A 12,870-nucleotide genomic window follows, 5' to 3' on the forward strand; every position below is an offset into this window, starting at 1 on the left:
AAAACTGCAACTGCATGAGGCAGAAACTACAGTTGAAACCTATAGCAGATAACCCAAAACCTGGGGGATACGCTGGCGGACAGGCCATTTGGGAAATTAGATCATTCGGAAGCAGTCCTGTACCCTGGGGATTGTCAAAAGCCAGGTGCGTGCCCAGGATTGGATGCATGCTCAGAAAAGACCCGAGAAGACCCTAAGCTTTTACCAGCTGATCTCTGGACTCAGTCTAAACAGGAAGTGACAGCCAAGACAGAGTTGTAAGTGGCCTGGCTGAGGTTTGAAGGAGTGCTGCAGCCCAGAGCGAATCCACAAAGGCTGACAGAGGAACTTTTTGCTTTTTTTTTTTTTTTTTTTAAGCTCTGGGCTGTCAAGGAAATCGCTGTCAAAATACAAGCAGAAAACAAACTAAAGGAACAGAGAGTTCAGTGGCCACACGTGACAACGAACGCAGGCTCTCCCAAAAGAGTTTGGAAAACCCTCTAGACAAATCAATGACTGCAGCTCTCAGAAATCAACAACTGCAAATCCTGGAGAAGGTAGAGGATCTAATTTTCAGTGTGACCACATTACCACATTCAAAGGCCTAGTTTTCAGCAGCAACAAAAGAATCCAAAAGCCTACAAGGAAATTTGAAAGTATGGCCCATTCAAAGGAAAATTGCAAACTGACAACTCAATGGTAGTTTCTCAAAAAGAAGAGTGTTTCCTCCTGTTCATAGAGTTGGAGCTATAAAATGATATGAGGACAGAACATTCCATTGTGCTCAACATTATGAACACCATGGTGACCTTTGAGAGAGCCATTTCATTGGGATTTGGGGGACAAGAATGAGTTTTAGGATGAATAGGTGATGAAAAGTAATGACAAGTGTGGAGAGCTCCAAGTTTCATTGTGAATGGAAGGAGATAAGGTAGTGGGTGCAGGGTAATGTGGAGAAGACGGAGGGTGCTTTGAGCGTTTGACTGTTGATCTTTATCATTATAAGGTTTTCATGACCAGTGCGTGATTTAGTGCTATTGGAAAGATATATTTGGAAGGACAGGTTGAAGTTGACAGGGGCAATCAGGAGAGTAAGTGTATGATGGATACTATAAGATTCCTGGGAAGATAGGAGCAGTGAGATTCAAAGCACACATTGAAGGATTACCCGGAAAGAGCAGGAGGGACGTTCTGTCATAAATGGAGGAAAGGCAACAACTTGTACCTGTACATGCAGGTAGGTGTTTACAATTGCTGGTAGGAAATGGAGAGAGTCCTTCCTGAGGTCTTGGATTTTCTCAGGAAAATAGGAGGTGCGGCCAGCTTCTGAGAGCGAAGGAACGGAGATCAGGGGTTTCCAGAGTGGTACAGTTGTATAATAAACGGTCATTACGGGTAGTTGGAGAGAGAGCTGGTTGGGAAAATACAGTAGACTAACTGGCCCCCATATAGGGCTTGGTTGAGGTTGATGTCTACGATTGTCCGTGGTACTGGTCTCCGGACTCATCTGACTTTTCGCCAGTCTTCTGCTGTTTCTTGACTTCAGGCCTAAGTTCATCCGGTCTTTGATAAGGGAACGTCTCTGGGTCGGATGACTGAGCAATGCTAGCTTACTCAGTTGAAGCGTTAAATACAGGGGCGTGCACACATTTGCAGGTGAGGGGAGCGCCCCGAGATAGATCTGCATTTGAGGTGCTTGTGAAAACATCCAGGATGTACAGAAGGCAACTGGATGTTTCAGTGTGGTGCTCAGCAATTACTTTCAGACCAGGAATACACGTTTGTGAATCCTCTCAACAATCAGCCAGACGAAGCCATGAGTGTGAGTTAATTCACCCCAGGATGTAGGCAAGATAGCCTGTAAAGAGCCGGCCGAGGACAAAACCTAGGGAATAGTAACACTGAAGAACACAGGGAAACAGAAATCCAGGAAGGAGATGGAGAAAGAAATCTCTGAGGAATAGGACAGTAACTAGGAGAACAAGTAGAATCACAGACATGAAGGAAGGAGGGAGGGTGATGCTGTGGAGATGTAAGGCCAGATCATAAGGGAGAGAGGAGTCCATTGGGATTCATTAGTTAGGACATCCTTGTTACCTTATGGATACCTATCAGTTGGGACAGCTCGGGGGCCCACGTGAATGAAGACAGACTACGTGAAATTGAAGAGTGAGGAAGAGAAGTCCAGGGTACTTCATTTAAAAGGCAATGAGGAAGAGTTTGGTAGGTAGAGAGGAAGACAGTGGAAGGTTATTTAGGTTGAAGGATACTTGAATACATTTTTAGAATCAGGAGAAGGAGACCTTATAAAGGGAGGAAGTGAAAATGCAGGAGTGACAAACTCCATTTTTATCATTCTAATCTCTTATTCTCAGAGCAACCTTCCAGGGAAGGTAGTAGTATCGCTGTGGCAGCGATGCAGAGTTGGCAGAGGTGAGACAACTGCAAGGGAGAATTTCAGTTACTTGCCTGTGGTCACACAGCTAGTAAGCGGGATCCGGGACTTGAACACAGTTATAACTCCAAAGTGGTTGCACTCACCAGGGTAACTTGTCACAGATACCTTGAACCTTGTTCTTTCTTGGAAAAAAAAAAAAAGAAATTGACGTACTAGACTCAGTACATTGTTTAAACATTTACCTTCTTAATGAATCCTCCCCGTACTCTAGTAAGTAATACGAGTTTCACCCTTCCTGGAGTGTCTGGTAATGCCAGGCACTCAGTTGAATGTTTCATATTCATTGTTATTTAATTCCCACGATGTCATGTCAAAGTAGAAGTAATTACCTCGAAGATGAGGAAATGAAGTTTTAACAGTGGTCACCGCTCTTGCCAAACTACACGTTAACCATTGATTTCCGCTTCTCATCTCCCAAAAATACATCAAGTTATCAGTGCTTTTCAAAAGTCTCAGCCAATTAGTGGACATGAATGTTACTCACGTACATTTGGAAATAAATAGAGGTAAGTGTACATAAAGTGGACGATAAATGGTCGTTTTGAGAAAAGGCTTTGTTGGCGTATAATCCACATGCCATAAACTTCACCTGTTTCCAGTGTACAATTCAGGTGTTTTTTTTTTTTTTTCATTCTGCATATTCACAAGGTTCTGCAACCATCACCACAATCTCATTTTAGAACCTTATAATCACCTTGGAAAGAAGCCCCATACACATTAACAGTCACTTCCCACCCCGTTCTCCTTCTCCAAGCAAATGGAAATCAAATTTCTTAGTCCGTAAGTTTACATATACTGGACGTTTTTCCAAATGGAATCACATAATATGTGGTCTTTTGTGATTTTCTTTCATGCAGCATCACGTGTTCTAGGCTCATGCATGTTGTGGCACGTATCAGCATTTCATCCCTTTTTGTTGCCAAGCCACAACCCCCTGAATGGAGAAACTAAATTCCATCCGTCAGTTCATCAACTGATGGACGCCTGTGCCACTCACAATCTTTGGCCACTAGGAATAATGATACCGTGAATGTTTGTGTACAGGTTTTTTTTGGACATAGAGTTTCATTTCTCTTTTGCAGAAAGCTAAGAGTGGACCTCCTGGGCCATATGGAAATTCTGTTTCTAGTACTGAGGAGCAGCCAAATTCTTTCAAACCAGGCTGCCCTATGTTATAGTCCCACTAGCAATGTATGAGGACTCCAATCTCTCCACATCCTTGTCAGCAATTGTTATCGCCTGTCTTCTTTTATTCTTGTCATCCTACTGAGTGTGAAGTGGTAGCTCATGGTGGTTTTGATTTGCATTTCCCTACTGGCTAATGATGATGGTGGGTGGCTTTTCGTGTGCCTATTGGCCATTTGTATACTTTCTTTGGCAAAATGTCTATTCAGATTCTTTGCTCCTTTTTGAAGTAGGTCATCATTTGACTGTTGATTCATCAGAGTTCTTTATATATCCTGGATACATCTACCATCAGATGTATTTTCTACGGGTTGTCTAAAAGTCCACGTTATCTACTTTTTTGTTTTGTTGCTTGTACTTTGGTGTTGAATGCAGACACACACACAAAAGCCTTTGCCTAAAGGAAGGTCACAACGTAAGACTTACGGAAGAGAAATGTAAGATTTAGTCCTATATTTCCTTATAAGAGTTTTATCATTGTAGCTCTTATATTTAGGTCTCTGATCTGCTTTGAGTTAATTTTTGTATGTAGTGTGAGGTAAGGTCCAATCCATTCTTTTGCGTCTAGTGGTCCCTCATCATTTTGTGAAATTACTTTCTTTCTTTATTTTTCAATTGACAAGTAAACATTGTATATATTTATGGTGTACCTCAGGATGCTTGATATCTGTATATGTTGTGGAATGGCCAAATCAAACTAATTAACGTATTCCACCCTTCACATATTTATCTTTGTGTGTGTGTGTGTGGGTAGAAACACCTAAAAGCTACTGTCTTAGGAATTTTCAAATAGCCAATCTATTGCTATTGAGTATAACCACCATGACTTACAATAGCTCCCTTGAACTTATTCCCCCTGTCTAACAGGGGATCCATGAAAACAGAGAGGGGCCAGGATGAATGGGGCAGAAGTGCCTGAGAGCTACTTTTTCCCCAGTCCTTACTGACCATGGTATCCAATCACCCTGGCTTTCCCACTTCTTCCTGCCACCTGCCCCCTTGGCATCCATGGGCTTGGTCCTTCCTTTGTCAGCATGTCAGTTTCTTCCTCCACCAATTGAGATTAACAATAGGTGTTCTGAAAGATTTTAGTGAGAAGTAAATGAAGGAACAGACGTGAAGTATTTGTGTGAGAGAGAGAGTCTTTAGGTCTATTTCATATTTTTCATTTTCAAAGGTACATGTACAAATTATGTATCACACCTGTAATCTCGGCACCCTGGGAGGCCGAGGCAGTCGGGAAGCTTGAGCTAAGGAGTTCGAGACCAGCCTGGTTCACATGGCGAAACCCCGTCTCTACAAATAATACAAGAGATTAGCGGGCTGTGGTGGCACGTGCCTGTAATCCCAGCTGCTTGGGAGGCTGAGGTGAAAGGATCACTTGAGCAGGGGAGGTGGGGGCTGTAGTGAGCCGAGATGGAGCCATTGCACTCCAGCCTGGGCACCAGAGTGAATATCTGTCTCAAAAAATAAAACAAAATAATAGAAATTATATATAATAATAAACATTTTCATTACATCTATTTCTAGTTATATTTTATGACCAGTGATATTGTCTTCCATTTGGTTTCATGATGGGAATTTTCCTTGTTAAACACATTTCCAAGTCTTTCCTTGACGCTCGTCAGAAAGGAAATTCACCTTCTAGTCTGGAGTTCATCCCAAGATGTCATCTGAAGAGCCAGCATACAAACAAGCGGCCTTTGTGGATCGGTGCCAGATGCGCTCTTCCACTCTACTGAGAGGGGGGTGTTTCCATTCTCTTCCCTATGGTATTCTATGGAAGAGCTGAGCTACATTCTAAGAACCTCGCTTGAGCATCTTTACCCAACTCCACTTTTTGTCCACAGCCTTAAGTCCTTCTCACATTCTGTTTGACACATTCCAAACCCACTGTAAATGCTTGTGGAATGGATGAACAAGTGAACAAAGGGCTTAAAAAGGATAGGGGAAGGGGCAGTCAGTGGCATGGGGCTCAGGCAGTCCAGCATATGCAACTAGCAGGAAGTTAACGATTTCTGGTGGGGTCAGAAATACCTATGGTCTCGAAGATAATAAGACTTCTACCCTGGGCTGTGTTTGTGTGGGCATGGCCAAGGCCGGCTCCAGGACTAACCAGCCAGCCCCCTTCTGACTGTGGTCTTCCCTCTGTACCTCCAGTCATTCATTTGGTCTGCTCCTGGTCTTGCTCAGAGATGGGAGTCAGTCACCTATTTTGTTTCCTTATTACATCTTCAATCATACACAGCTGTACGCAAACAATATGTGACCCGTTAAACCCATCTGAGTGGCCACCATGTGGGAGAACCGAATGAAACATAACCAGCTCCCTAGGAGCCCACTGTGCCAGAATGTATGGCCACAACAATATCTCCCATCTCTCGTGCTGTGATAAAAGTTGCCCCGTTCACACCGAGACCTGCGATTTAATCTCCCTCCCACGCTTGAATCTGAAAAGGCTGTGACTCACCTCTAATCAATAGTGTATGACACAGTTGACTCAACATGACTTCTGAGTCTTGCCTGTGAGAGGTGATGCAACATTCACCTTGGATACGGAAAAGTGCTGCTTGGAGCCTGAGTCATGAGGTCGGAGGCCTGACTACTGGGAGGCCCACCCTGCTGTGAGGAAGCCAAAGGCCATGGAGTGGTAATACGGAGGCCCTCCACTCGCCAGGCCTAGTCTTCCAGTCCTCTCCATGCAGGCACCAGGGATGTCAGTGAATGAGCCTTCGGATGGTTCCAGGCCCCAGCCAGTCAGGTTTCTGCAGCTGAGGTCCCAGACTCATGTGAAGCAAGCCATATCCACCGTGCCCTTTCTGAATTCCTGCCTCTGAAATTCCATGCATATGATACAACGCTCGTCATTTTATGGACTCACTGTGGGGCCGTTTGTTACACAGTGAGAGGAACAGGAATGCAGGACACCCTCCCCTCCCCCCACCTCCACTCAAAGCCATTCCTCCTCCATAGAGTTAAACCCTAATCTGATGCTGGCTTAAATTATTTCACTGCCAATTCTTCATGGTTTTCCCATGTGTATGGACGCCCCTAAACAATGCAGTTTCATGTCGTCTGGGTGCCTTGATAGGAGGAGTTTTGGGGGCCTGAAATTGAGAAAACAAGCATTCATGGATCAGGTAGTCAAGGCAAGGCACTGTGTTTACCCTGAGAACAAACACTCTGTTAGCTGTTAACATTCTTGAGGAAAGAGCAAGTTGAGGAATCGGGTTTAATCTACTCGATACCGGTTATACAGCGAGCAGGCAGCAGGTCCAGAATTCAAACACAGGTAGTGTGTCCCCAGAGGCCAAATGTGTAAACCCTCTGCTGATTCCCCTCATCAAAAGATAGGGGACCCTGGGGAAGTTTTCTCTACTGCAAAAGCCAGAGTCACCACCCCCTTCTGAAATAATCTGAGACCAAGTACCTTCAAAAACCAAGCCTCGTCATAGCCAAGCCGGACTTTATAGACACGCCAACACACGTAGTTTCCTAGAAGGTATTTACTGATTTCTATATACTTAACACATGTACAAGACAGGTATTTCAAAAGATTAAAGAGGGCATACAGTGCGCAGATGTCTTTCTCATTCCTGTGTGCACAGATGTCTTTCTCATTCCTGTATCCCCATCTCCTTACCCAGAGACACTTTCCAAACAACAACAAGCGAAATAGTAACAGCTTTTGGTGATTAAGAGTAATGAGGTATGTAACACGGCCAAGTCTTGAAATATATCATTAAAAAAACAGTAAATAGCATAACTCGAATCTAAGCAGTGAAACTATGAACGTCTACCTAAAACTCACAGGTGCGGGGAGCGCACGCACACCACAATCAATGGAAGACGTCCTAGCACATGTTTGCAAACTGGTTGTGTGTTGCCGTCCTACACACCAGACGCAAAGCGCTGAAAACAACAAGCCTGTTCACAATAGCACCCGGAACGTACAGTACACAGGAATCATCTGCAGGTGATTTGTGACAACTGCAGGCAGAACAGTAAAAGCGAGAGATACAATGGATGGCTTGGAAAAGCAGAGACACTCTTCTTCCTTATCGAATTGCAAGATTAACGTTGCACTACACAGACAAAGGTGTGTTCAAGATTTGGATCGTAAGCGAGGTCACCGAAAACTAGCGGAGGGGAAGGGCAAATACTGGAAGGGAATCCACGGTTTGACCAGGCCAGAAACACCTCTTTCACAGCATGGGATCTGTGCAGGTACTCGGACGCTCCCCGCAGGGCCGCCCGGGCCGGTTTCAGGCGGGCTTGCGGCCCCAATCACTGCTGCTGTTCGCGGGGACAGGCAGGGGCTGACTGGGAGGACGTCTTGTGGATGGCCTTGTGCTCCTCGGCGGCCTCCTCCCCCGGGTCGCCACCGCCGACCTCCTCGATGACCACGCTGCGCACGGTGCCCTCGTCCAGGCAGTGCGGGGCGACGCCGTACACGCGGGGGCCAGAGACAGCTGCGTGGAAACTCTGCACCCCGCACCTGCTGCAGAAGCTGTGCAGCGCCGGGTGCGTGTTGGACCGATAGGTGACGATGCTGTCCGCGCCCTGGAGCAGCGTGAAGCGCGAGGCCGGGACGAGGAAGTGGCGGTGCTGCTTCTTCCTGCACAGCCTGCAGCTGCAATCCACGACGCGCAGATCCGCCGGGGCCCAGACCGCAAAGCGGACCGCGCCGCAGTGGCAGCCCCCGGTGTGATGCACGAGGCCCGGGTACTCGAAGGTGTCCAGCAGGACCTTGGCGGCGCCCTCGCAGCTGAGGCCCCGCAGCTTCCTGAACGTCTCCCAGCGCTCCCGCTGTGCGCCCAGATCCAGGTCCTTGGGGGACGGGGCGGGCCCCGGCGGGTCCGGGGGTGGCGCGGAGGGCAGCAGGTCTCTGGGGCCCGCCTTCCGGACCCGCCGCCAGCGGCGCTTCCGTCGCCACCTACCCAGCCACCTCTTGGCCGCCGCGTGGCTCCCGACCCCGACTTGGACCCGGGGGTACTGCGCGCGGCTGGCGCCCGTGACCGCGATGGCCGCGCAGGCGGCGGGAGGATCCCCGGGCCGCTTTCGCCTCCGCCGCTGAGCAGTGGCGCGGTTCCTCACTCTGCCCATGGCGCCTGCAGCCTCCGGAGCGCGTGCCCACACCCCACCCTCATTTCCCCGTCAGTCGCTGAGCAGCCTCCTTGCCTGCGCCAGTAGGATTGGCCCCTTGTTGAATGCGATGTAAAGAGACCCTTCCCTTGACCCTATCACAACAGCCTTCGCTGGCCGAAAGGCAGTCATGAGGCATTCAACAAACACCTGCCGGGCACCAGATACCCCACCTGGGCGCTGGGATGTGGAGATGCATCAGGCTTTCCAAAGCACTCACATTCATTTAGCACCAGGTGTATGCAAATACAGTCCCCAACACCTTGGGACACTTTGCTCTGACAGAAATAAGAACCAGGGGCTCTGGGAACAGAGAGGAACGCCCACACACTGTAATTGGAGGGGCGTGTGGGAGGGGCACGGAAAGACTCTTCTAAAGTCTTCTTGGGGGCTTGATTCTTTTATTCGGCTGCAGCGTTTTATTTTTCTCGTAATTTTCGTTGCGATGAAGTCCTCTTTACCTAATGTTGACATACGTACTTCTGCTGTTTTAATTAATGTTTACCTGATGTGACTTTTCCCACCCGTTGTATCCTTTTCATTTACCCAGGGCAACCTAAGTGGAACTGAGTTTCATATAAACATGGGATAGTCAGACCGTGTTTCTCACTGACTCTGCCAATATCTACCTTTTCATGCATGTTTCTAGTTCATTTCCATGATCTCTGGGCTAGTGTTTAAGTCCACAGATTTATTGTTTGTTTTCTTTTGTTTCCTCCGCGTCTCGGCTAACAGAGACCTCCTTTTTTTGCCCTTCTGTGGCTTACGTGTACACTTGGCAGGATTTATCCTGATTTCCGAAAGTGTTTTCGAGTGTTTGGCTTTGTAAAATTGTCTCAGTGGTTGCTCTGGGATTTCCAATGTGCATATGTGACTTACCACAGGCTCCTGGTATCCAGTTCTCATCACTTCCATTGAAGTGTAGAAGCATCAGCCCCTTTTAGCCCCTCTGCCTTCCTGCTTATAGACAACGCTGTCTGGAGTATCGGATGGTTTCATAGTTTTTGCTTTAATCATCAAACATGACTTCCACAATTCACAAGGAAAACGGTGGCTTAGTGTTTGTCCCCTAAGGCTGTTTTTTCTACTGGTCTTGACTCCTGTCTGATAGATACTTCCAGAGGCCATCTTTTATTCTTTCCTCTTTTGTTTCAAGCACCTACTCTAGCCATTCTTTCACCGTGGGTCTGCTCGTGACAAAATGCTTTCCTTTACCTGAGAATGTCTTGATTTCCCCTTCATCCATGAAGGATGGTGTCACTGGATACAAAATTCACAGCTGACAGGACTTTTGTTCAACATCTGAAACTTTTCAGGACACTTCCTGACGACCCCCACTGGTCAGAGGAGACATTTGCCCTCATTAAAACTGGTGTTCTCCTATAATCAATGAACCACTTCGGTCTTGCTTCTTTCAGTGATTTCGTCGGCTTCAAAAACTGACTATGATGTGTGTGTTGGTGTGAATTGCTTTGTGGTTGTCTTATGTGGTGAAGTTTGCTCGTTTTCCGGAATCTATGGGTTTATGGTTTTCACTAAAATTTGGATATTTTCAGCCTTCTTTTCTTATACCCCTCTTTCAGTCCACTCTCTACTTTTGGTACTCCAGCCGTAGGGATATTGGAACTTTGTTATTGTCCTAACTTCGCTGAGGATCCATTCAGCTTTTAATCAGTCCACGATCTCTCTCTCTCGCTCAGGCGTAGTCAATCCTATTTTCTGTTTGTTTGTTTTGTTTCTTGAGGAAGAGTCTCGCTCTGTCACCCAGGTTGGAGTGCAATGGCGCAATCTCCGTTCACTGCAACCTCTGCCTCCCGGGTTCAAATGATTCTCCTGCCTCAACCTCCCAAGTAGCTGGGATTACAGGCGCCCGCCACCACGCCAAGCTAAATTTTGTATTTTTAGTAGAGACGGGGTTTCCCCACGTTGGCCCTCGGTGATCTGCCGGCCTCGGCCTCCCAAAGTGCTGGGATTACAGGTGTAAGCCACCACGCCCGGCCGTCAATCTTACTGATTGGGCCTCCACTACGATGATGGTATCTTTTGTCATCACAGGTCTCTTACCGAGTGCATCCAGCAATGTTTCCAAATTCTGTTATTGTTTTCGTTTTCTGTTCCATCATTTCTTTTTTATACATCTTCTACTCATCGCTGAGATTTTCCATTTTCTAGTCTGGTTCCAGACTATTTGCAATTACATAATGAAGCATTTTTATGATGGTTGCTGTAAAATGTTTGTCAGATAATGGCAACATCTGCGTCGTCTCTATGTTGGTACCACTGGATTCTATTTCCTCATTCAAGCTGTGTTATTCCTGGTTCTTGACATGGTGGGCTATGCTCTACGGCATACAATGTATTTTGCTTGTTACTTTAGGAGTCTCTGGACATGAGACAAATATTTGATGTTAGAAGTCAGCTACTTTCTTTAGGTTTAGCATGTAGATTCTGGTGTCCATTTTTAGGTTCTGGGATTTTTAAAAAGTTTATTTTCAGAGCATTTGCGATGCTATTTTTGTGTGTTTGGCTTACCGGCCGAAACAGCAGCCCCAACTGCTCCCTACTGGTGGTATTTGAGAGGCAGAAAAAACTAAAGTCCACACTTTATTCCAGGTTTCCTACTTCCTACCTAATATCGTTTTTTTTTTCTGTTCCGAGATACCATGCAGCCTACCACACTACATTTAATCACCATACTGCCTTAGGTTCCTCTTAGCTGGGACAGCTTCTCAGACTTTGCTTGTTTCCATGACCTTGAGAGCTTTCAGGGTTACTAGTGAGGTATTTTCTAGAATATCTTTTTTTTTCTTTTTCTTTTTTTTTGAGACAGAGTTCCTTGCTTTGTCACCCAGGCTGGAGTATGCAATGGCAATGGTGGGATCTCGGCTCACTGCAACCTCCACATCCCAGGTTCAAACGATCCTCCTCCCTCAGCCTCCCAAAGTACATGGGACTACAGGCATGCACCACCATGCCCGGCTAATTTGTGATTTGTGTGTGTGTGTGCATGTGTGTTTTGTAGAGACAAGGTTTTGCCATGTTGCCCAGGCTGGTCTCGAACTCCTGGACTCAAGTGATCTGCCTGCACCGGCCTCCCTAGAATATTGTTCAACTCAAGTTTTTCTAATGCTTGTCTCATGATTAGACTGATGTTGTGAGCTACCGGAGAATCACCACAAAGGTAAAGAGCTGTTTTCGTCTGATCGCATCAAGGGTAGATAATATCAACATCAGTTTTGATTGTGTAAGTTGACCTTGGTCACCTGGCAGAAGCAGTGTTGGACAGGGTGCTCCCATGAAAAGCTGCTCTTTTAACCCCTGTCCACATGCTACTCTTTGGAAGGAAGTCATTAAGCGAAGTTCACACCTAACTGGTGCTAAGTTTTAAATCCTTTCTTTGAGGCAGAGTACCTACATACATTCTTTGGAATTCTCCTTCATGGCACAGCTATCTGCGCTCCTGCATTTATTTCCTTATTCACTCATTTATGTATATCATGATACTTTCACGGATATTTACTTGATACTTTAGATTATAATCCAATACTTTGCTATTTCTTTTTCATTATTATCATGTTTGCAGTTGTGGCCACTGGGTGCACGTTCAGTTCACCCCTAGGTCCCGTTGGTATGCTCCCATTATTTGGGGTTCCATTTTGTGTAATTCCTTGCTTTGTGGCTCATCCTGCACATTTCTGTCTCGCATATGTTCTAGGCTGGTCTGGCCTATTTACTAGCTCCTAGGATCAGCCAATTCTCCAAGGATTTCTGTTTCCTTTTATTAGAAAAGGGTATCAGAGACCAACGTCTGGCAACTAGGTGTGCTCGTAGCTGCCAGAGTCTAGTGGTTTCTAGGCCCTCTCTCCTGAAACAGAAAGGAAATACGTATGTATGTATACTAACCCGTGTACGTACACATTTCTGTAAATATTTTGATACGTGACCATGAGGATCTATAATAAGCTGAATATGAGTTCCTACCCAGGTCTGCAACTCTATTCCATTGCAGCACGAATCATTCTTGCCCCTGCCACATTACCATCTGCACCTCCCTCTCCAGCAGTGAAAAACCTGCCTCTCACCCTCCACCATCCATTTACTAA

The 12,870-nt window shown here is 46.2% G+C and overlaps 1 protein-coding gene across 1 annotated transcript; it reads right to left on the minus strand.

Moving 5' to 3' along the window:
• Nucleotides 1–7,113: 7,113 nt before the first annotated feature.
• LOC116811299 (centromere protein V-like protein 1) lies at nt 7,114–8,728 on the minus strand. Its single transcript, XM_032756354.2, has one exon. It carries the CDS (start codon nt 8,726–8,728, stop codon nt 7,910–7,912), a length of 819 nt encoding a protein of 272 aa, XP_032612245.1. The 3' UTR covers nt 7,114–7,909.
• Nucleotides 8,729–12,870: the final 4,142 nt, after the last annotated feature.

Source organism: Hylobates moloch, unplaced genomic scaffold (assembly GCF_009828535.3).
Source record: "Hylobates moloch isolate HMO894 unplaced genomic scaffold, HMol_V3 SCAFFOLD_7, whole genome shotgun sequence".
NCBI lineage: Eukaryota > Metazoa > Chordata > Mammalia > Primates > Hylobatidae > Hylobates > Hylobates moloch.